The 25,482-nt window shown below is 41.1% G+C and overlaps 1 protein-coding gene across 1 annotated transcript; it reads right to left on the bottom strand.

Moving 5' to 3' along the window:
* Positions 1–15,382: 15,382 nt before the first annotated feature.
* On the bottom strand, positions 15,383–24,849 carry LOC134209958 (cuticle protein 12.5-like). Its single transcript, XM_062685974.1, has 3 exons — positions 24,692–24,849; positions 24,339–24,575; positions 15,383–15,990 (listed from the first exon to the last, which is right to left on the bottom strand). Exons 1-3 carry the CDS (start codon positions 24,701–24,703, stop codon positions 15,811–15,813), a joined length of 429 nt encoding a protein of 142 aa, XP_062541958.1. The 5' UTR covers positions 24,704–24,849; the 3' UTR covers positions 15,383–15,810.
* Positions 24,850–25,482: the final 633 nt, after the last annotated feature.

The following is a 25,482-nucleotide window of genomic DNA, read 5'->3' as shown; positions in this document are numbered from 1 at the left end:
CAGGATTCTTTGGAATCCAGCTTCAGGATTCTTCGGAATCCTGCTCCAGAATTCTTTGGAAGCCTGCTCCAGAATTCTTTGGAAGCCTGCTCCAGAATTCTTTGGAATCCTGCTCCAGGATTCTTCGGAATCCTGCTCCAGGATTCTTCGGAATCCTGCTCCAGGATTCTTCGGAATCCTGCTCCAGGATTCTTCGAACTGCTCCAGGATTCTTCGAATCCTGCTCCAGGATTCTTCGGAATCCTGCTCCAGGATTCTTCGGAATCCTGCTCCAGGATTCTTCGGAATCCTGCTCCAGGATTCTTGGATTCTTCGGAATCCTGCTCCAGGATTCTTCGGAATCCTGCTCCAGGATTCTTCGGAATCCTGCTCCAGGATTCTTCGGAATCCTGCTCCAGGATTCTTCGGAATCCTGCTCCAGGATTCTTCGGAATCCTGCTCCAGGATTCTTCGGAATTGTCTGCTCCAGGATTCTTCGAATCCTGCTCCAGGATTCTTCGGAATCCTGCTCCAGGATTCTTCGGAATCCTGCCCAGGATTCTTCGAATCCCGCTCCAGGATTCTTCGGAATCCTGCTCCAGGATTCTTCGAATCCTGCTCCAGGATTCTTCGGAATCCTGCTCCAGGATTCTTCGAATCTGCTCCAGGATTCTTCGGAATCCTGCTCCAGGATTCAGGATTCTTCTGGAATCCTGCTCCAGGATTCTTCGAACTGCCCAGGATTCTTCGAACTTGCTCCAGATTCTTCGGAAATCCTGCTCCAGGATTCTTCGGAATCCTGCTCCAGGATTCTTCGGAATCCTGCTGAACTCCCAGGATTCTTCGAATCCTGCTCCAGGATTCTTCGGAATCCTGCCCAGGATTCTTCGGATCCTGCTCCAGGATTCTTCGGAATCCTGCTCCAGGATTCTTCGAAGTCTGCCACCAGGATTCTTCAGAATTCCTACTCCAGGATTCTCTCGAATCCTGCTCCAGGATTCTGCTTCGGAACTCCTGCTCCAGGATTCTTCGGAATCCCCCAGGACTCTTCGAATCCTGCTCCAGGATTCTTCGGAATCCTGCTCCAGGATTCTTCGGAATCCTGCTCCAGGATTCTTCGGAATCCTGCTCCAGGATTCTTCGGAATCCTGCTTCAGGATTCTTCGGAATCCTGCTTCAGGATTCTTCGGAATCCTGCTTCAGGATTCTTCGGAATCCTGCTTCAGGATTCTTCGGAATCCTGCTTCAGGATTCTTCGGAATCCTGCTTCAGGATTCTTCGAACTCCTGCTCCAGGATTCTTCGGAATCCTGCTTCCAGGATTCTTCGGAATCCTGCTTCAGGATTCTTCGAATCCTGCTTCAGTATTCTTCGAATCCTGCTCCAGGATTCTTCGGAATCCTGCTCCATAATTCTTCGGAATCCTACTTCAGAGTTCTTCGGAATCCTGCTCCAAGATTCTTCGGAATCCTGCTCCAGGATTCTTCGGAATCCTGCTCCAAGATTCTTCGGAATCCTGCTCCAGGATTCTTTGGAATCCTGATCCAGGATTCTTTGGAATCGTGTTTCAGATTTCTTTGGAATTCTGCTTCCGAATTTTTTATAATTCTTCTCCAGAATTCTTCGGAATCCTGCTTAAGGATTTTTTGGAATCCTGCTTCAGGATTTTTTGGAATCCTGCTCCAGAATTCTTTGGAATCCTGCTCTAGGATTTTTTTTTAATCTATGGAATCATGCTTCAGGATTTGACGAGCGCTCCTTGCAGGTTGTCTTCCAAAGACGTGAAGCAATGTCGTGTTTATTCCAAGATGTATACGAATTGGCTCATAACTCTACTAAGAAACTTAGTGAGACGACAATGCTCCCATTTCGGATGTAATACAAAGAAGAAGTAAAAGAGAACATGAACCTGCCATAACGTGTTGCAAAACATTCAACTGAAAATTATTTCAGTGAATTAAACGTATTCATAAACATTCAAATCAACTATGTTTCGTCCGAAGTGTTTAATAATTGTTTTAAAAATACCATCAACAGCTTTCAATTTGTTCAAAATTTCAACAATCTCATTTACCTCATGCCGGGCATGCATTATGCCTATTTACTCGCCGCCGCATACTCGCGCTCGACTGTAACTGATGGCTGCGTATGATCGGCACGCGTTAATAAGCAGAGAATGATTAATCAAAAATTTATTCGGCTATCCAAACCGTACATTAAGTCAACAGCTTCGTGGTAGCTCCCCATCGCCGATTTAATCCATCACGCAGATCAGCCCTTTGTGTCCGTCCGCATTTTCTCGCTTCTCGCGTTGATCATTGATGGTTATCTCGGTCGGTGGTTTGTTGCCTCGGACTGGTGCGGTGGTATGCTGATTGAATCACGAGCCCTTCTGTGGTATGCGGTCTTGGCGGTCGGTTGGCTACCTTCCTTCCATCGTCACTGCGTTGTGTGACTGTGGCGGCGGTCACACGAGCCGGGGTTTGTTCCATCCGATTTTCAAGGTCTCTTTGTATGAAGTGCATCATAATGGGGGAGTAGCAATCAAGAATGGAGGCTGTGCCCTTTTGTCAGGCGGTAATTGCTTTTATTTCATGACCACCATGGGTTGTTTACCAATAGTAATATGTTATTGCCTTAAACTGGTGCGTGATCATAGGCGGTACCAATGCAGATTATGAATATTGATGGATGAACGAGTTGTATTCAATTTTGAACGAAAGAGGAACACTCCACAGCGTCAAACAGTTGCAGTAAGATTTTCCACAGCTGTGTCAGTTCAGTTGAATTGATCAATCATTGTCGAACGGACATATTCCCTTTGATATGCAAATGAGCTTCTCTTGACTAGGTTATTGAGATTTAGTACTATTGTGCCATAGATCAGTCACATTTTGACTTCATTAATGACTACTTTGAACCACTTGATTTTATCATTCTGTGACAATAACAAAATGTTGTAATCCCATGCCACAGAGGCCACCCATTGAAAAAAAAAATCAAAATAAACCGTTGGTATTACGACACTTGGTACTTTGTTGCTGCACCAGTTTGAATTGAGTAACATCGCAAGGAGGAAGACTAAGTTGCATATGAATAATGTGTATTGCATCGCAAACTGCACATATTGGTTGACAACTCACTCACGTATTGGACCGTTGATGCGTGACTGTTATTGAGTCACGATGATACATTTGAAGGGGATTTTCTCTTCAGGAACGTACCCTCAGCCAAGAAGTGGTGTCAAAGTGAAACTCGAAAGTAAATCAAGGTCCCTTGTTGCAATCGAGCAAAAAGAAAATCAGTCAATTTATTGGCGATAACGGAAAACTAATGCACGAAGAAGATTTGATTTTTATTTTTCAGTTTTACTGTTTCAAAGGTCAGATACTGTTTGAGGTTTTTTGCATAAATTACCAAATGTATTTTTGCAATCGATAAGAAATTCCATTACTTGCTATTGTAAATTGGCATGTTTGGGCCATTGGGCTATGGAGATGGAGCTTAACGGATTGAAAATTTCCTCGACATATGAATATCAAGATATCCTACCTACGATTGCAAAAAATATAACTTCGCTTAAAAACTCGCAGGTCATAAACATGTAACTGCTTAGTAAACACCAACCTACGAGACTGCCATGTTCTAGTGGTAGGTACCAACAAAGAAGAAATTAGAAAAGTTTGTGCTATCAGAAGTTATAAACTATTTTGAGACATTTTAGACGCTATTGCATATTCTATCTATCTCGAACAATCTTTGCCCAATTAAAAACACTCTGTGCACTCTGTTTCAATCCCCAACCCTAAAGCAAATTATTGAATAGATTTGTCAATTTTTATTGATCACACAATAATTGCAGTGTGTCGTTCATCGAACAGTGTCCCATTCATCGTTCTCAGTACACTGACTGGTGGTCAGTCATAAGACGCATGCGAAGGGGCGATCACAATTATTTGCTCAAGTTATAATACAATGTTTATTGCGTGCGTTTTTTTCTTCTGTCGTTCTATCTTAATCATACAGTCATTCACAATTTTAATCTCAGTGAAGGGCGGTTCTAGATCCGTTCGCAAACAACGGTCCACGATTAATTGGTTTGATGGTGCTCTGATTGCATTCGGAGATTGTTGCGGTTATTTATGACCAATCAAATCGTGACATTGCTCATTTCACATTGAGATTCCTTTTTAAGTTCGTGTGTGAGATAATAATGAGTCCATTACCGATAACATTAACAGCTACTCGCTGCTCGGATTTCGATAATGGTCGCCATTCACCATAAGTTTCTTACGTCGTAAGTGGCTGTGGAAGTTACCTCTGAGGACCTAGTTGAAACAAGCAAGAGATCGATGAATCAATCAGACCGCAGTGTACATTACAAATTTACATGATCCTTAATTTTCAGTTCAAGCCATTCAATGGGTTTTTATACAATTGAAAAGGAAAGGCTCATTTTGGTAATTGAAAAATAAATTATAGAAAACGTGCTTCCTACCTACATACAGGATGATAAGGCAAGGGAATCAATCTGAAATGCAATTTTGTCTGCGGTTTCATGGATTTGATCGTGTTGCCTTTGAACATTGCAAGATCATTTTGTCAAGGTCACTTTTGTCATTTTTGATTCAAATTATTCGTAATCATTGAAAAAATAAATTGGCCATATATATGTTTTCTGTTAAAAAAAAGTTCATGAATTGATTTGACAAAAATAGTGAGCTAATGGAACAATGTTTCTGTACACTTTCTCACCAATAATAATAACTGTTAAAATTACGATTAGTTTATTTACTGAAAAATCGACGAAATTGACGATACAAGAATTCAAACAGTATAGTCATATTTATTTTGGAAAATATTAGACTCTACAGAGGTTTTCACAGTTGATCAATGGGTCTCCAGTTAGCCTTGCGAGCCACAGTGTTTTATTTCGTCATTTTCACGATCGAAATACAAAAACTCGAAAACTCGATTTTGGATATAGGTTTTGTTCGCAGAAGTTTCAAAATATTTTGGAGCGCATCTTTCGATAAAAACAGTTAGATGATTAATCCCCCTAAAAGTGAATTGAGAAAATTATTTTTCCGCCAGAATGAAATGGATACGTGGTGTCTTCCGCGAAGTTGTAGCAAATGTTAATATGAGCAACTTTGCTGAACATGCCGAGTCTAGCTCTTATATATATATAACAAACTTAAGACGTTTTATGTAAAAACCCCTTTTTCCCATTTTCCTTCTCTTCTACAAAGTTATCAAACAAACAAAATAACATGTTTTTGTTGAACATTTGTTATAACATTTATTTGCCAGAAGTGCCAAATATTTTTTTAAATATGTTGCACCAAAGAAAAATTTGTTTCCCAATTTAACTGGATTGGTATTCGTTGTTCTCACTTTCACTAAAATAGTTTTAGTATCTTCTGTAAGCTACTTCCTTCGACTTCTTGGCTAACCTCAAAGTAATGAAAACGTTATGAAATGCTTTTAAAGTACATATTGAAATGTTAAATATTAGTTATAATTTATTTGATTGATACTAATATCTTGTTAATGAGTTATGCAAAAGTTTTAGATATGCGCCTACTTACAAGTATATTTTGAGCCGCGCAATAATTATGGCATAAGAAAATGGCCACTTAATGGTCATCCATTATGCCCATAAAGTGGATCTACATCAAGTTTATTTAGATTTGATTTAGACTTTGCACGAAAGAACATCCGAAATCACACCTGGAGACACCCAAATGGTGAAACTTACAACCAGATAGACCATGTTTTGGTGGATGGGCACCATTTCTCGGATGTTATTGATTTACGGACATTCAGAGGTCCGAACATTGACTCTGATCACTACCTCGTTGTCAGTAAAATTCGATCACGGTTGTCAAATGTATCGAAAGAAAGATCACATCGAACGATGCGTTACAATATCCAGCGATTGTCGGCCGAAGGAGTAACGGCGGGGTACCGCCAGAAGCTCGACGAACGGATAAGTGCAATCAACGTTAGCGACAACATCAACGATCTATGGGAGTCGATCCATGGAGTGGTGAGCGCAACAGCACGAGAAGTGGTAGGCACTGCACAGAGGCAACCCAGGACGGGTTGGTTCGATGTGGAGTGTCAGAGAGTGACAGACGAGAAGAACGTTGCCAGAAGCTGGATGTTGGTATGGGTATCCGATTGAATATAGATCGGCACAAGAAAGTGAGAGCAGCCGAAAAACGAACCCACCGCAGAAAGAAGAAAGAATATGAAGAACATGTGATTAGTGAGGCGCAGGAAAAAATGGAGCAGAACGATATAATGTGGTTTTATGAGTCTGTCAATGGCGTGCGGAGAAAGACAGCGCCATCTCGAGTCATGTGCAAGGACCAACAAGGGAATTTGCTGACAGATAAAACCGAAGTAGCTGTCAGGTGGAAGCAACACTTCGAGACTTTGTTGAATAGTGAACATAGGTGACGGTGCATCGGTGAACAGAATAAATATTAGCGACGATGGACAATCTGTGGAGTCACATACACTAGATGAGGTTAAAAAAGTTGTTAACGTTTTTGGGAATTTTATTTACTAGTGTGTTCATCACAAACAAGAATAAGGACACCGAAATTCGGCTCCCTGTGGAACTCCGTTTTTTAGATAAAAGTCCAGCAAAATTATCTCGTGCATTGCGTCCCTTGTGAAAGTTATTTATGAACTTGTTCATTTTAGAGCCAATATTTAGATCAATTATGGCCTCCATAACCCTTCGGTGCCAAACCCTGTCATAGGCTTTGCTTATGTCTAGGGTCACTATTTCACAGTGCTGTTCTTTTTTAGCTGCTTCCGTAATTATTTCATCTAATTCCGCTAGATAGTTTGTCGTACCCTTTCCTTTACGGAAAGCAAATTGGTTTGGGTGTAGAGTACTATGCGTTTCCAAAAAGGTAGTTAGCCGGTTCCATTATTTTTGATAAACAACTAGTAAGAGATATAGGTCTATAGTTGCCTATGTCGTTAGTTTTCCCGGCGGCTTTTTTGATCGGAATGATCAGGCTCTGCTTCCAGATTGTTGGGATTTTACCTGTAGACCAAATGTTGTTGAAGGCCTGTAGTAGGCTCACCTTGCAGTGCAACGGTAGATGTTTTATCATAGGATATCCTATCTGATCGGCTCCAACAGTAGTCCCATTTGAGTTTTCAAGAGCTTGGAAGAATTCATCCATTGTAAAGTTTTGGTTGATTATAGTTTTGCCGCCAGATTCGAGGTCCAGTTCGTCCGCTTCTCATCTTCTTTAGAATTCCGAAAGCTTTCCGGATAGCCCGCAGTGGCAGATGTAGCTGCGAAATGATCTGCTACTTCCGGAATATTATTAGTGTATGTTCCTTCGATTGTGACTCCTGGGGCTTTTGATCTGTGTTTTCCATTAAGTTTACTATAACTTTGCCATAGTTGGGAGGTGCTAGATCCCTTAGGAAAGATTTCTTGGAAATCTGCCCAGGACTTTCATTTGGCAGCATCTATGGTGGCTCTCGATTCAATTTTCGCATTGTTGAACTTTTGTTTTGCCTCAATTTTTTCTGGATCATCATCTTTAAGATTTTTTAATTTCTTTATTTTTCTCACTGCTTTCCTTTGTTTTTTTACCACCTAGTTTATTCTATCGTTCCACCAAAACTGTCGTTTATTCCCTGGAATACCCTTTGTTCTAGGTATAGATTCTTGGGCGGCTTCCAGTATACCCCGTGTTATGTTTCAATAGTGACATTTGATCTAGCTGGTACTAGCCGAGACACTGCAGTGCACTGGTTTCAAATTTAGATCAATCCCCTTCCTTATACAGCCATCTTCTGTTGAGTTATAATATAAATATATAAATTGGAAGGTGGTCACTTCCATGTAGATCTTCGTCGCAGCACCAAGATGGCGTAGAGGCACGGTGGTTGGAGCTTAACGATACATTCATAGCGGTGATTGATCCAAGTGTCACATGGTAGTGGGTGGGAGCGCCATTATTTAAAACCACAAGGTTATTATCTACAGCTCATTCAAGCCCAGACGTCCTCGTTGATTGGATTTTGTGCTTCCCCATGCTTCATGGGAAAATAAAAATCTCCCCAGAAAAGAAAGGGAGGTTCAAGAGTATGAAGTAGAACGTTCAATTCATCAGTCAGTTCTTGACTGTTGAGTGTGTGGGGAGCATAGAGTAAAACGATGATGGTTGTGTTCCAAAGGGATCGTATTCTTCCAATGCAAACGAGTAGATTGGATGGATTACCAATTACTTGAAAAGGGATGTCCTTGCGGATTCCGAAACCAACAATTCCTTTTCCGAGACTAACCGGACGGCTGCTTATATTCCAGTGGTATTTGCTTGTGAGGCAATTGTCGATTTTATCCCTCATCATTTCCTGGAGACAGATTGTTATCGGTTGGTTGTCGTCAACGATTTTCTTGAATTCTGGATAGTAACGCCACATGCTGCGTATATTCCATTGCAAAACATACGTTTCATGACAGTTGGGTATTGTAGATTGAGAGCCGCTAAGTCTACTTGAAGTCGGTCTGCTGTCTTGTAGTGTATTGAGTTTTCTGATTTCTGGTGAATGGCTGCTTGTTTGGTTCTCTGCCGAATAAGAATCGAAGACAGTGGATGTTCGTCGTTACAAAATAGAGGAGGTACTTGCCTGTGGAGGCAAGTTCTTCCCAGCACCAGCGGCCGCTCTAGGCTCAGTTGATTCAATGGGAACATCTAAGGTCGGAGCCGGTACGGGGACTTGCGAGGGGTTTACGGACCTCACTCCGTTGTAGGGATGATTGGATTTTTGCTGACTCGTGTTTGGTAGATCTGCGTATCTTCTGATTCCTGGTGAATGGTTGGTTGCTGGGTTCTTTTTGTAAACGTATGGTGCTTCAATTTGCGAAACCCGCAACCAGAGGGGCAAGTACATATGTTGCCACTAATGTTCCGTTTTGCGAACTATGTTCGAAGCAACATTTGCTGTACCAATGAGGAACGTTTTTGCACATGAAGCCTAATGATTGATTAGCTTATATCAATCGTTTGAAACTATGTGAAAATTGTTTAAAGTCGCATACTGGGGAAAGCTGTAAAGCAGGTATGTGCCGCAAATGTAACTCACATCATCACACTTTGCTCCACTTTTCTACTTCATTTGCATCGAGCGAAATGCAAGCAAATCCAGTACAAACTTTGATTTCTGCCATTGAAGAGCCATCCAGCATCGATGCATCTAACGTCCTTCTTGCCACCGTCGCCATCAATGTTCTGGATCATCGGGGACGGCCTTACGCTTGCCGTGCCGTTCTTGACAGTGCATCTCAAGTAAACTTCATCAGCACTAGTTTTTGCAACAAATTAGGCCTCAAAACCAACGTTACTAGCATGGCCCTAGAAGGAATATCATCGACACCAACTCGTTCCGACAAGTATACCGAAATTGTTATATCGTCACGTTTCACAAATTATCGTACTGCCGTGGCCTGCCTGGTTCTAGAGAAATTACCAATACACTTCCATGCAAACCAGCTCCTATCCACGAGTGGCCGATTCCAGAATCATTACACCTTGCCGATCCCCTATTCCATCTTCCCGGCAAAATCGACGTACTGTTAGGCACTGAATTATTTTTCCAACTGATTGAGCCTGGTAAAATGAATCTCAGTGCTGATGAGAGCCTACCAATACTGCAGAACACTAAACTCGGTTGGATAGTTGCGGGCCGTTATAAAGATCGAAAATCGATCTCAACGCACACGTCAACATGCCTAATCGTTTCATCTGAGGACAAGTTATCACGACGGCTTCGAAAATTTTGGGAACTCGAACAGTATAGTCCTCCATCCAGCTATCTCTCCGAAGAAGAACAGCTTTGTGAGCAACATTTTGTTGAGCACACCACCCGAGACAAATCGGGAAAATTTGTTGTCAGGCTCCCTTTTTTGCTTGATCCACAAAAGCTAGGTGAGTCTCGACAAGTAGCAGAGAGGCGACTCCACTATATCGAGCGAAAGCTTGACCGCAACCCTGAACTCAAGGCTGAGTATCATGCGTTCATGCGAGAGTACGTTGCGCTCGGACATATGTCTCTCGCTATTGGTAAAAATGCAGCAAACAAATCTGTGTATTTGCCTCATCATTGTGTTATTAAAAGCACCAGCACTACCACCAATTGTCGGGTGGTTTTTGATGCATCTGCTAAAACTACCAATGGTCAATCATTATTATTTATTTATCATCAGACTAAGGCCGGAGTGGCCTGTGCTGCACATAAAAGACTTCTCCATTCAGCTCGGTTCATGGCTGCACTTCGCCAACCACGCAGTCTGCGGAGGGTCCGCAAGTCGTCCTCCACCTGATCGATCCACCTTGCCCGCTGTGCACCTCGCCTTCTTGTTCCCGTCGGATCGTTGTCGAGAACCATTTTCACCGGATTACTGTCCGACATTCTGGCTACGTGCCCGGCCCACCGCAGTCTTCCGATTTTCGCGGTGTGAACGATGGATGGTTCTCCCAACAGCTGATGCAACTCGTGGTTCATTCGCCTCCTCCACGTACCGTCCGCCATCTGCAACACACCATAGATGGTACGCAACACTTTCCTTTCAAAAACTCCCAGTGCGCGTTGGTCCTCCACGACCATCGTCCAGGTCTCGTGTCCGTAGAGAACTACCGGTCTTATAAGCGTTTTGTAGATAGTCAGTTTGGTACGGCGGCGAACTCTATTCGATCGAAGCGTCTTGCGGAGTCCAAAGTACGTACGATTTCCAGCCACTATGCGTCTCCGAATTTCTCTGCTGGTATCGTTATCGGTGGTCACCAGTGAGCCCAAGTACACAAATTCTTCAACCACCTCGATTTCGTCACCACCGATAGAAACTCGTGGTGGGTGGCTCACATTGACCTCTCTTGAGCCTCTTCCTATCATGTACTTCGTCTTCGACGTGTTGATGACTAGTCCAATCCGTTTAGCTTCGCTTTTCAGTCTGATGAAGGCTTCCTCCATCCTCTCAAAGTTACGTGCCATGATATCAATGTCTTCGGCGAAACCAAATAACTGGACGGACTTCGTGAAAATCGTACCACTCGTGTCAATCCCTGCCTTCTGACTAGAGTTGTATTGGCGTGGCTAGCTGGAGGCGCATCAAAGTGGAAAACTTTTGTCGCCAATCGTGTGGCAGAGATTTGTACACATCTGCCATCGATTAACTGGTATCATGTTGGAACCGCTGACAATCCTGCAGATTTGATTTCCCGAGGGACATTTCCAGGCAGTGACGGGAAGTGTCATATCGATGTCATGGGACTAATTTGTTAATAACTTTTTTCACAAGAAATTTACAATCGTATGTTTTATATGAATATAAAGCCTTCAAAGGATACTAAAACTTTTTCTAATAGGTCATTGCTCTAAAACTTAAATTGGCGCCGTGAGAGCCGAATTAGTGTCAAATGACATTAATGTCATGACATTCCGTGACATTTTTTTAAATTCGTTATCGTGCCTCATACTGTGTATTTAGAACAATGACCTGTTTGGCAAACTTGTAGGATCCTTTGAGCATTACATGTTAATAAAAAAATCCGAATTGTACATAACTTTTGAAAAAAGTTATTAGCAAATTAGTAATAGCAACCCCATGACATTTTTTTGACATTTCCCATCACTGTTTCCAGGCCAATTACAAAAAAATGTCCTCTGGTGGTTCGGCCCTGCCTGGAATCCACAAGTATCTGATATCACTTTCTCATTGAACACCGATGTTGATTGCAGTGAACAACGACAAATTTCGAGAGAGCAGAGTAACACTGCACTAGTGTGTCTTACTGTGTACGACAATACATTTCTAGAAGGGCTGATGTAGGGTAAACTGGGGTAAAATGCACCCCCGGGGCAAAACGACCTTTTGGCATTTTTGGCGGTGTTTCAGACATATTTCCAAGAATGTTTAATGCTAGATTCGTAGTTCGAGATCCGAACTACATGTGCTGTAGTAAATACTCTCAAAAAATTGCCGAAAATGTCCTTAAAAACGTCAAAGGGTCGTTTTGCCCCGGGGTGCATATTACCCCAGTTTCCCCTATACTGAAGTATGCCGCGATTGTGATATTTGCAACAGATCCAGACCAACGCGAATGATCCAGCAAATGGGACAGTTACCGGCGAATCGCTTAAAGCCTCAACCTCCATTCGTAACAACAGGGGTTGACTATGCGGGACCTGTGAATATTATTGGACGAAAAACCCGCGCTGCTGTACCTTCCAAGGGTTACATTGCGTTGTTTGTGTGTCTCGGAACAAAGGCGGTGCACCTTGAGGCGGTCTCAGATCTTAGTGCATCAGCTTTTCTGGCGGCGTTTACCCGGTTTGTCAGTCGATATGGAGTGCCCTGCAAAATGTATTCTGACAACGCAACAAACCTACGATCAGCAGCGAAAATACTCCGAGGTATGTACCGTCAAATTGAAGCCAACGAACACAGCGCCGACGTGCATGACTTCCTAACAGATAAACAAGTGCAGTGGATGTTCATTCCGGCCCGTTCACCTCATCATGGGGGCTTATGGGAAGCAGGAATAAAGGTTGCGAAAAGCTTTCTTGGCAAAATCGGAAGCAATCACAACTATACATTTGAGGAGCTGAGTACTCTTCTTGCTCAAATTTCTGCCTGCATGAACTCTCGTCCAATCTCCATAATTTCAAATGATCCGAAAGATCCTCAACCACTAACACCTGCTCATTTTTTGATTGGGCGCCCCCTAAACGCACTACCGGAGATAAGCCAGCTAGAACATCAAAAAGGATCATTAACAAGATGGAACTTTGTACAACGTATGGCGCAAAGTGAATACGTGACCTCTCTACAGCAACTGAGAAAATGGCAGAAATCATCAGTGAACGTTGCAGTAGGTGATTTTGTATTACTTGTAGGAGAAAACGATAAGCCCCAGCAATGGCCGTTAGGCCGTGTCCTACAAGTATTTTCCGGCACGGATGGGTTAGTAAGAGTTGTATCTGTAAAAACGGCGAATGGTATATTTCGCCGCGACATCAGAAAGCTTCGTCGGTTTCCTTTGGATAGCGATGAATATGTTCCCTATCGTAATTTGCAAGTAATTTGGTGGGCGGATTATGTTGCCACCATATTCAAGGACCACCCTACGTGGGAAAGCTTGTGCTACCTGTCTAGATGAAACTCAACCTACATATTTCTGTTGAATTCATTTACTTTGTTCAATATAGTTCAGTTACAGTTAGAAGTTTGTAAGAAACGCGTGTACCTTTTAACTCGACTCCGTTTTCCGAAATACCCTTCGTCCATTAATCAATTCCGTGAATTTCTTTTAGGCTCCGCATTACCAGTAGGTTTCTTCCATCTTCTCAAATTTAAGTGCCGTGATATCAATATCGTCGGCGAAACCAAAACGTACCACACGTGTCAATCCCTGTCCTTCGTATGACTCCCTCCAAGGCGAATTGTCGATTTGAACTAATTTAAGTTTGATGTGCTTTCTTAGAAAATAATATCAAACATAAAATTCTAGAAGTGACATATGATCCCAAAATTAATACTGAAGACACTTAAAGCTCGATTGTTTCTTCAAATTTCCATTGAATTCAAATCATTGAATAGAATTTTGGAAGCACACTTTGACGTGAAAAGAAATTTGTTTCTCTAAACTTTGTATTTCTATTGATAGTGATTTCCGAGACTGCAGAAATATTAATGAGGTTTTGTTGGCTTTGATTGATGTGATTGTGATTGAAAATGTGATTGATACAGAGCTGGGTTTTTGATATCGTCTTTCATCATTGCATCTGTACGTCTTGTACTTATATTCGGTATGAAATAATACACTCATCAAAAATAACCCTTCAATCATACGGAATGCCCTTCAAAGCAACACCTTAATCGCTCTCTTCCAATTAAAGTAACCCACTGCAGGTCAAGGAGCTCAGCATCACGTTCAGAACGATATTCATCGGTGTAGTTCGTATCAGTAGCAAGATAGGCACTAACCATAACAATTCGTGACCAAGAATCCCAAACATCTCGAGATCAGCATAGGTACTCCGCGCGTCTAAAGCATTGCCCAATCAAGCATAACCGCGATGCGGTTGAGAGCGATGAATCACTTTACCACCAACGATAACAAACAGTGGAAACATGCTGCCGAGATATCGCTGAATCATGATTGCGGACATGCAATAGCCAACCTGTCGACGATATTTTCCCACGATTAGTGCCACACGTACTGGGTTCGTCGCTTATGGTGCACAAGTCTAATGTTGTCGCTCTCAACTCTGAACAAAAACAACAACAACATCTAGATATAGATATAGATAGCGATTGAAGTAGCTACCATATCGCTGGCTTCTTGGAATTCTAATAGAGTATACCTTCTGTAGAACAAATTCTGCACGACACAAATGGCAATTACTTGTACCTACATCTACCGGGCAAGTTGTCAATGATCGACGAAGTGATTTTCAACCGTCAAAGCGGCTGGATGAAGCAATCATCGGTGTCACAGCACCTCTAGGTCCCCACCGGGGGGTCTCTAATCTGACATTCAAACGGAAAAGCACTGGATCGGTTTGAATTACTCATTGATTCAACCGTATGCATGCGCACCCTTTATTCTAGCACGAGTAGCGAACGCGGCGGAAAAGGTAGATTGAATATCGTTGGCTTCTTAGAATCGACCGTTTGATGTGCAAATTGTGCGTCTTGTTTGTTTTAGGATCGATGAGAAAATGTGTCAAATGTTGCATAATTTTTATATGAGAAACAGCATCATAAGCAGTTAAAATGTTGAACAATGCATTAAGTTTGTTTGCTTTGCGTTGTGGAAAGTACGCATTGCATTTATTTTTGACAAACTACTTTGGTGTCTATAAAAATATTCAATTTGGCACAATATAATGTTGAAGAATTAAGACGATGATGGATTCACAGCGAATTGCTTTTCCGGTACATGTCATGGAACCTTTTGTATTACGATTTTTTATTCCAGTATTTAAACAGAAATGATGATAACATTTTTTTGTGTCGTTTTGGACGATATGCTATTACAGTCAAACCTCCATAAGTCGATGTTCCATGACTAGATACCGACTCATGGAAGCAAATTATGCCAAATGAAAAATGTTTTATGGGTTACTATAATGCCGCTAACCGCAAGTCGAGCTCATCTGTATATGGGGCTCCATATACAGATGTGCTCGACTTGCGGTTAGCGGCAGTATAATGGTCCCCTCAAACAACTTCCCAAGGATTTTCTCTTCCACAGCTCGATATTTCCGTGAGTCGATGGTTCCTTTAATATCGATTTTTGGAGGTTTTACTGTATTATATGGAGTTTCGGATGTAAGGATAGTAAAATAAACAAAAATTTAACTGCAAAATCAATTTAATTTTTTGTTGATTAAAAATAAAACTGATTTTCAAACGATTTTTACTTTTTTTGTTGCTTTTCTTCACAAATAAATACAGAAAAAACTATACATCATATGTACACAATTAGACTCATTTATTCCGCGCACGTACGTACGTACACACGCACGCACGTACACACACACTGCTATTCGATGATGACTTAACAGAGGGCAGTAGCGTTTGACAGCTGCTATTGCTGCGAAGAACCAGCTTCACTGTCGCGCGCTATGCTGCGCCCGTCGTTGGCATGTTGTGATGAAAAGGGAGGTTGCGGTTGAGATGGAGTTTCCCCCCACAGGTAGGGCCAGGAGGAAACGAGTATAGGGACAGGTTGTGCTGTTGGGTGGTGTGGTGCGGCGGCTGCTGCTGCTGCCGTTGAACTACTTAGTGCAGGTATCCGCCGGCGTAGGCCAGAGGAGCGTGGTAAGCTGGGGCAGCCACGACGGCTGGGGCATGGGCAACGACGGCTGGGGCATGGTAGGCTGGGGCGGCGTAGGCTGGGGCGGCGTAAGCATGGGCAGCGTAGGCTGGGGCGGCATAGGCGACTGGAGCCTTGACGGAGACCTGGATCGAAGAAGACGGGCACAATTGAAATTAGTCAATCAAGTTCCAGTTTAGGAGCGGTGCACAATGAGCATTATTTTCTTCGTGAGTCTAAAGTGAATCGTGATCGGTTGATTAGGTGGGAGCTTTGTTTGTTCGGGGGAAGCGATACCAAACTATTTGTGAAATGCATTTGAAATGGTAACGTTGGTCATTGCAGTTTCATTCATGATATGGTTAAACGCAATATTGAATGTATTCAACGAGTTTTGAATAGATTAAGTAAACTTATCCAAATGGAAACCCACTGGAAATCTTGGCTATCTTCAGCTTGGGGAAAATGGGAGATCATGTAATGACAAAATCGAAGAAGCATCACAAGTTCTCGATAACAAAGTAAGTAAGTTCGCTTTACTGTGCATATACAACAATAAAGCACATTTAACGGATGGACAGATAAAACATCCAGAAGATATTCACTATTCAATTTTCCCAAAAAAGTGTTACCTACAGTAGCAGTCAAATGACTTTTCCGAACGAGACCACTAAGTGGTCTTGCTGTGTACAATATCTATCTTGAGGCAAATAGGAGATTGTGAATTCGTTTCCCACCAAGACACGTAGCTACTATTCGTAAATTTAATAATAAAATTTGTTTCCTGAAAAATTGTTGATCGTTTAGGAGGCGTACATTTTTTTTTCATTGTTTATTTCCATACATTTTGAAATGAAGTTCTTTACTTAAATAATCATGAAATAAACAATAAGTCTTAGATAATAAGGCCTGTTCAATTATCGAAAAATGATTTGTTCCGAATTTTTCAGAGTCTGTTCTGATTAACACGATTTTCAACTTTCCCATAACAAGTTCTTCAACGCTTATTACGATATTAATATCGAACCTTTCCCAATAGCACGTTTGAAACTTCCGTTTTACTTATAATAGGTTTTTACCTAGTTTTCTGCATTTAATTTCCCTGGCTAACGCCACTTGGGATAAACACCACTTTGCATAAATGCCATTCGGTATAACAGTAATTTGGCATAACGGACATTTGGTATAATTGCGAATAGCGTCAAAAGTGAGGGTCATTTGATGTAACCAACACTTGACCTTTTTTTGTGTTCACTAAATTAGTTGCTTGAAAAAGTGGGGCTGAAAATCCGTCATTCCAAAAATGCTTCCAGTATAGTAGCCACACGAGAAAGACAAAACATTAATGTTTAGTAAAAATATTTTTTTTACAGTTTACAGTTTTTTACAGTGCAAAATTGTGTCTAATATACATTATGCCAAATGGCCGTTATGTCAAATGCCCGAGACCCAGTATATCCCACTCATATTATCACCAATCGAAGTCAGAGACCAAGTAGATAGTTTGTTTTGATATTGTGAAATAGCCGATTTCTATAACTCAGGAAGAAATGTTTTTGGTCGCTTAACAAATAAAATAATAGATTCTATAGCAGAAATATCTTACTGTAACTTATTCATACTATCCGTGACTGCGGCTTATAAGCCAAAGGTAAGAAAAGGATTCTCTCACTGATTCTGAACAAATTCTTCGGTCTTGCAGCGGAAAGCTACCGATACACTTCTTGTGATGATGGCTTTTTGTCTAGATGCATGCAGGTTTTTAACAATTAGACTAAGAGTGAACTGTGGGCTGAAACCTCCGTTTTTTGTTAGTTTACGTGATCGAGCTATCATGGGCACAGAATTGTTGAACCAAGGCTTTGTTTTTGTTTGACCTTAAGCCCTGATCTAAAGGTTATTGAAGAAGTAATCAGTTTGATGTCATATCATATAATTTTGAAATCTTCAGCGAAATGACATAAAAAATTGGGGGAAGGGCCGTTTGGCCGAATATACCATTTGGCCAAACAGACCATTTGGCCGAATAGGACTTATGGCCAAATAGGACATTTTGCCGAATAGGAAATTTGGCCGAATATGACATTTGGCCGAATAGGACGTTTGACCGAATCGGACATTTGGCCAACTAGGACGTTACGCTGAATAGAACCTTCCCAAGCAACACATTTGTCATAGATGAGTTACTAAGATCTATATATGACCAAATAAAGTCATATATAAGTTGCTGCAACCAAATCAGTCTGAATTGTGTTACTTGGGTTTGGCCGAATAGGACATTTGGCCGAATAGGACGCTTGGCTGAATAGGACGTTAGGCCTGAATAGGACAATTGGATTAATATGACATTTGGCCGAATAGGACGTATGGCCGAAAAGGACGTTAGGCCTGAATAGGACCTTTGGGTGAATAGGACATTTGGCCGAAAAGGATATTTGACCGAATATACGTTTGGACGAATAGGACGGTAGGCTGAATAGGACGTTAGGCCTGAATAGGACATTTGGATTAATATGACATTTGGCCGAATAGGACGTTTGGCTGAATAGGACATTTGGCGGAATAGGATGTATGGCCGAATAGGACGTTTGGCCGAATAGAACATTTGACAGAATAGGACGTTTGGCCGACCAGGACGTTTGGCCGAATAGGAAGTTTGACAGAATAGGACGATTGACCTAATAGGATATTTGGCCGAATAGGACATTTGGCCGAAAAGGACATTTGGCCGACTAGGATGTTTGGCCGAATAGGACGTTTGGCCGAATAGAATATTTGACCGAATGGGACGTTTGGCCGAACAGGACCTTTGGCTGACTAGGACGTTTGGCCAAATAGGACATTTGATCGAATTGGACATTTGGCCGAATAGGACGTTTGGCCGAAAAGGACGTTTGGCTGACTAGGACGTTTGGCCAAATAGGACATTTGACAGAATTGTACATTTGGCCGAATAGGACGTATGGCCGAAAAGGACGTTAGGCTTGAATAGGTCATTTGGAAGAATAGGACGTATGGCCGAATAGGATATTTGGCCGAATAGGACGTTAGGCTGAATAGGACGTTTTTTTCCTGTTCGGGTGTGCCACTGCGACCAGTTGTTAGATCTATTGTAGCATTCCCCGTATCCTTACTGTTCAAGTGCATGTCGATTTACTCCAATACTATTGAGAAGCAATGAAGTATCGGTTTCGATACAGTTCTTGTTTTGTTTTCCCAAGAGTACATTACACAGTCCCGCAATTCAGACCCTTCACAAAGAGCAATCTCATTGAAGGCGCGCCCCTTATCAAATCTTTCCTTGAGAAAACAGAACAGTAATACTGTTAAATGGCCATGCATCGGAGTCCTAGCCTCATCCTTGCCTTGCTTCTAGAATATTACCAGGAAAGCTACAAGCCCGGGATTTAGCTCTATCTACAAGACCATTTCAATCTAGAGAAGTTGTTCAGTAACAAGAATTTCCGTGTATTCCTTGAATTACCATTGTTTACCAGTTCATGAAGAGTTAGTACATTCATAGAACCCTAACTCGAACTTTTTCCACCAATTAGTTCAGCCTAGGTCGATGGACTCTGGTTTTATAACTAATTGCTAGAAAATATGTTTCCGCTGCATACAAACAAGAGGAATTTGAGTTTTTCAACCATGTGCATTTTTTTTATTGTTTTTGCAGTTTTTGAAATCGGTAGAGAGGACTAAATACGATAAATCCTTAAAATACTACAACTCATTGCTATAGCTTGAAAAATGGATTAAGCTAGGGCTCGGTTTGGAAGATCTTACACCGTAAAACACTACGTAAAAGTGATCTACCAGCTACCGGGAAGTACAGGACGTTATGCCTGAATAGGACATTTGGATTAATATGACATTTGGCCGAATAGGACATTTGGCCGAATAGGACATTTGGCTGAATAAGACATTTGGTGGAATAGGTTGTTTGGACGAATAGCACGTTTGGCCGAATAGAACATTTGACCGAATAGGACGTTTGGCCGAATAGGAAGTTTGGCTGAATAGGACGTTTGACCGAATAGGACATTTGGCCGAATAGGACGTATGCCGAAAAGGACATTAGGCCTGAATAGGACATTTGGATGAATAGAACATTTGGCCGAACATGACGTTTGGCCAAATAGGACGTTTGGCCTGAATAAAACATTCGGATGAATAGAGGACATTTGGCCCAATAGGGCATTTGGCCGAATAGGACATTTGAGCGAATAGGACGTTTGTCATATTGTCACGCTCCTGATCATCCTGGAGCCAGTTTACGAATTCCAAGAGTTCCTCTATCTGGTATTTATTGACTTATACAGGCTCTGGGCTTATACATAGCCCAGACCGAGTAGTCCATCGAATTTAAGTTAGGAAAATTTGAAATTCATTTGGTTGAGCACATCCAAAAAATCCTGTTATAAAGTTCTAGCATCCCTTTTGCTGCTCAGACTTGCTGAAACATTTGTACGTTTTTATCAAAACATGTATCAACACATGCTCTTTAATGCTGCAGTGTTTTTTTTAGAAGCTAGCCTATTTGGTTGAATTTGACTTCTTTTTCGATGAACTGAGCGAAAAAAAACAAGCGAAAACAAAAATTTGGGTGTTCGACTGGGTAAGCACGAAATCTTGTGACCTTGACAAAGAAAATGTTTAAGTTCAAGATGACGCTTAGCAAAATTAAACCTGGGTTAATGTGGAAATTATGCAGTCAATACAAGCCTTAAAAACTTTTCCCGAATTTTGAATCAGCAAAAATACACCGTGATTTGAATGACGGACTCGGGAACACCATTTTGAAGGATAAAGCCAGCACCGTTCAATTGGGTCATAGATACAATTTTGAATTTGTCCAAAACAACGGTACAAAACATTTTCCCATTGAAAAGTAGATGCTGACTAATGGCAAATCAAAGATCCCGCATCCTTTCCAATCCCTAGACCTCATTCCAATCAAAACCCACGGAATCCTTGCACAAAATGTTCGAAATCACACTATACAGAACTTAAACCATTGAATATCATGCAAAAGTGACGGTAGATCTTCCCAGTAATAACCCAAGAACATCGCAACAAAATATGTGGATCTATGGGCAATATTCTCGAGATGTGTGTCTGTTTGGAGCGGTTGTCAAACTCTCTCAGAAAATTGAATCATTTTTATCGTTGATTTCCCTCTTTATTTATTTGCAACCGCCACTTAAGCTAACATAGTGCATATTTCTATGTTAAGCTTTACGCCGCTAAGCTTGAATAAAAAGGTGACAGCTATTCGTTATTTCTATGTTGAAGTAATAACTATTTAGGTTTCTAAATAGTTTTTTCTTTAAGGACAAGCCTCCCGGAATCCAGAACTAAATTCACTGGCGTTTTCAAGGGTACACCAGTCAATACGGAAGCAACGTCCAGATGTCATTTTTATAATTTCACGCATGCTGCGACGCAGAAAAGCTGAATTAAAAGGTTGACGGTTGTTCGTTGCTTCCGTATTGAGTGGCGTTCCCTTGGGAAAGCGATTTCGGGATTCCGGGAGACTTGTTCTTAAGAAAGATGCGATGCCAATTCCAATCATTCAAATCAAGAAGGACGGCAGTACCAACTATTATAACTGCAACGAATACATTGGTATTCATGATTTTAAGCGTTTTTGGTGTAATTGAATATTTAAATTCCGCTACACTGCTACGTTTGCAACATTGACACTTCCGGCCATTAATTTGGGTTCACCCTTTAAAAAATATGACAAAGTGTTTTATGCATACATATTTCTTTAGTCTTATGTCCGATTTGTGATCTTCCCGGCTCATTCGAAGATAAAGAGAAGATATTGAACTTGAGATATTTGACAGAACGCATTCTTATTGGAAAGCACGGCGAAATTTGAACTAAACTTAACAGAACTTTTTCATTGAAAATGAGCCTATAAAATTTTAAAGCAAGTGTGGAATGGATCCTTAAATGCATGCTTTTTTATAATTTTTTTGAAAGTATGGCGCAAAAATCTTGATTTGTTTATATTTACTGGAATAGTGAGAAACATAAACATGTATGACTCACATCGCTATTGCGTTAACCTCTTGGAATTAGAAAATAAATTTGTTTATAACTCTTTCATTTCTTGCCCATTTTTAGCTCATGATGGTGCATATGAACCACAATAAGTCTAAGTTTATTGTATGGTATGTGATGCAACACTTATATTATAATTAGTTACAAAAATTTAATTATAAGCTAAGTCATACTTATTTTTTCATATATTCGGAGGAAATTTTCACAATATTGTGAAATCTCTTTTCCTCTTCTCTAATAATAAAAATGAGTTAGCTTTGCCTTTGAGGCATTATAACTCACGAACAAGATGACCGAATTATACGGTTTTCTGACTAATCGATTCGTCTCGCGCTCCGCTGTGTTTATATTAATGAAAAGGCGAAACATTTCACCGGGAAAGTTGAAAAATTGTCAAAATGTAACGAACTCATGTACTGAAGAAGTCATCAAACTGGAATTGAAATCGATTTATAGTGCGACGCTTACAATAAAGTAAAGGTTTGAAAATTTGATAAAAAAAAACTACCAGAGCGAGATCGGGCAGATTGGACTAGTATTTAATCTAAATGGCTAAACTAACTACAAATTTTATATCTGGACAGTAAGTTACACTCAATGGTTATCATATGCTTCCCGGAGAGCTCAAATAGCTGAGATATAGTGGAAATACCATTTTGGGGGATGAACCCAAACTTATGACCGAAGCAAATCATACCCGTTAATCACTATTTCAGTAATTTAAAAAAATCTAGATATTTCCCAAACATTCTAAAAATTTCTATAAAAAGTGCATAGATTCACGGTCGTCCTCCCACACTTGCTTTGAAATTTTTCGGCTTATTTTCGAACAGATTAGATTAAAAAAATTATGTTGGTTTTAAACCAAAAGTGCATCTTTGGTCAAAATTATAACATGCTCTCCAATAAGAATGTGTATTGTCAAATTTGTCCCAAACTCAAGATCTACTCATTATCCTTCGAATGAGCCGCGAAGATTACAAATTGGACATAGGACTAAAAAAAATATGGATGTGTAAAAAACTTTGTCACATTTTTTTATAGGGTAAACCCAAACTTATGACCGGGAGTGTAGGTAAGAAAGTCATAATTTTTGGGAAAGCCATTCAAAAGCAATTTGCACCTCCTCCTACAATCAAATAGGAATGCAGAGATGATTTTTTAACGTTCCATGAATCCCTGGCTACCTAGTTTGTTTACTAATGGATATTCATTGAGTACAATTTCCAATTGTATATTGCAACAAAAGCAAAATAAACTCCAGACGAAGTTAAATTAAAAGTTTTTCTTAGAAAATTAGAAAATTATTGATAAAATAAATCTATTTTGAGGTTTTAGTGGAATGTCTTCACTTGTCATGAGACGAATTCGTACGTTCCCATTTAATTTCACCCGTGAGAATTATTGTTGAAGAAAGTGGGGCAGAAGCAAGTTTCAATTATAGTGTCCATGGCCGTTACAAATATTAAATAAAAACTATGATCTACTGATTTTCGAAAGGTCAAGAGAGGAGGTGTAATGAAAAATAAAAATCATAAAAATAAAAAAAAGCTCCTCGGATTTGTTAACGAATGTTTTCAAAATGCTCAATTTTTTTTTCAAAAATTTTAATGTTGCCCCAACAAATTATTATTTTCGGGAAAAATAAAATCCGAGGGAGGAAGACAAAATTGTAATAAATATTTGTATCGCCCTGATTGTGAAAAATGTAATAATTTTGATCGCATTGTTTTCATGATATAGAAGAAAATTAAAAAAAAAAGTAATGTACGAATTTGGGTTAAGCTTAGCGATGGTTTGCTAATCAAATTATTTGTTCCACTAAGATGCAAGAAGAAACTTCAACAAAGTTCAAGGACCAAATTGAAAATTTTGAAATAAATTATTAATTTATAAAATTTAAAAAAGAGACGGTTTTTAAAGTGCAAGCAAATAGACTGAAATATTCAGCTGTACTACTCCCCCATCAGTTGAATTGCTCCAAATTATTCTGAAATCTTACTACGATATAAATGTTGCTCATATCCACGTATAAAATGAAACTTTAAATAAATGTTCAACTGATCACTAGATGGGAGTACTACTCAATACGACCCATTTTCTCATCCACTGAATAGTTCATCAGATTGACACACTGACCTTTCCCACATTGCAAGCCTCCAGCACAGTAGTACAATTAAATCGTGACTCAACAGCTGCAACCCTTGAAATGGGTTCCATACTCAAGCATCCAATGGCTCTATCCCCATAGAATGGGAGTTAGAGCATAATCCACACGAACTGCAAAGATTTTCCTCGTCTTCGGCTGGTGGCAAAGAAGGTTAATTATTCTGTCAGCTGTCGGACCGACACGATTCACAAGTCACAACCTAAGAACATCCCACTGCCGATTCGGAGGATCCCGATCTTTCCCAGCACTTACCTTGTAGGTGTTGGCGTACGAGGTGGCGAGTGGAGCGACGGCCTTAACAACTGGGGCGTGGTAGGCAACTGGGGCAACGGCCTTCACGACTGGGGAATGGTAGGCCAGTGGGGCGGAGTAGGCAGCGGCCAGTGGAGCGTGGGCGTAGGCAGCTGGGGCATAAGCGGGGGCACTGTAGGCCAGGGGAGCTCCGAGGTATCCGGCCGAGACGGCGGCGAAGAACAGAGGGAGAGCCAACTGGAACGGGAACAGGACATTTTTTGTTTGTTTTTATTAATCACCATTGCAACATCAACACTTTGATTTTCACCATCCTGAATACCATTTTCAGGACACTTGGAACTTCAACTCACGAACTTGTACATTTTGATGTGGTTTGGGTTTTTCTGATTTTCTGTGAGATGAAAATTTACTAAAGCTGCTGAGGCTTTGTTACACTTTGACACACTGAACTGGAATGCTTTTCGGAGCTTTGATCCTGACTATTTATAGTTGGAAAATCTCGCTGGTTGGTACCCTTCTGAACTCTGTGCCGCGGTTCTGGCCGAGGGAAGGTGACACACGCTTGCACACACTCAAACACACTCACATACAAACAAAAGACGCGGACGCAGCTCGATTAGTGCAAATACCAGACTAAGAACATGCCGCATATCACCACCAAACGGAGAGAGAACAAACCACCGCCTCCCCCTACCAGACCCGATCAGCCGAGCCGAAGGATAGCGCGACTAAGAACTGGTAGTAAGTCTTACCTTTCCGAACAAAGAGCCAAACCGATTGGCGTGGCGCGGAATCAATTCAACAGATCGCTCTTAGCGAACTCTTAGTAGGTATCCCCGTGCCGCGCTCCGTCGCGTCGTCCTCAGCTTTTCTCGTATCATATGGCTGGGCTTTATTATTATTATTTTCGTTTTCCATCGGCTTACGGTCGGTCGTCGCGTGCAGTACCACCTGAGGTAGGTATTTTGTTCTGAATCGGCGATCGATTGTAGCTACCACACTATCGCCACCGCAACCACCGACGACGTACCGGCTGGTAGGCGGTTAGTTCATAGTGCGGAGCCTGGAGTGAGAGAGCAGCAAGGAGGCGACCGCTCGACATGGGAAAATAACAGCTTGGGGCTTCCACGCGGATGGTAGT

This window comes from Armigeres subalbatus, chromosome 2 (assembly GCF_024139115.2).
Source record: "Armigeres subalbatus isolate Guangzhou_Male chromosome 2, GZ_Asu_2, whole genome shotgun sequence".
Taxonomy (NCBI): domain Eukaryota; kingdom Metazoa; phylum Arthropoda; class Insecta; order Diptera; family Culicidae; genus Armigeres; species Armigeres subalbatus.
This window is presented reverse-complemented; position numbering and strand designations above follow the sequence as displayed.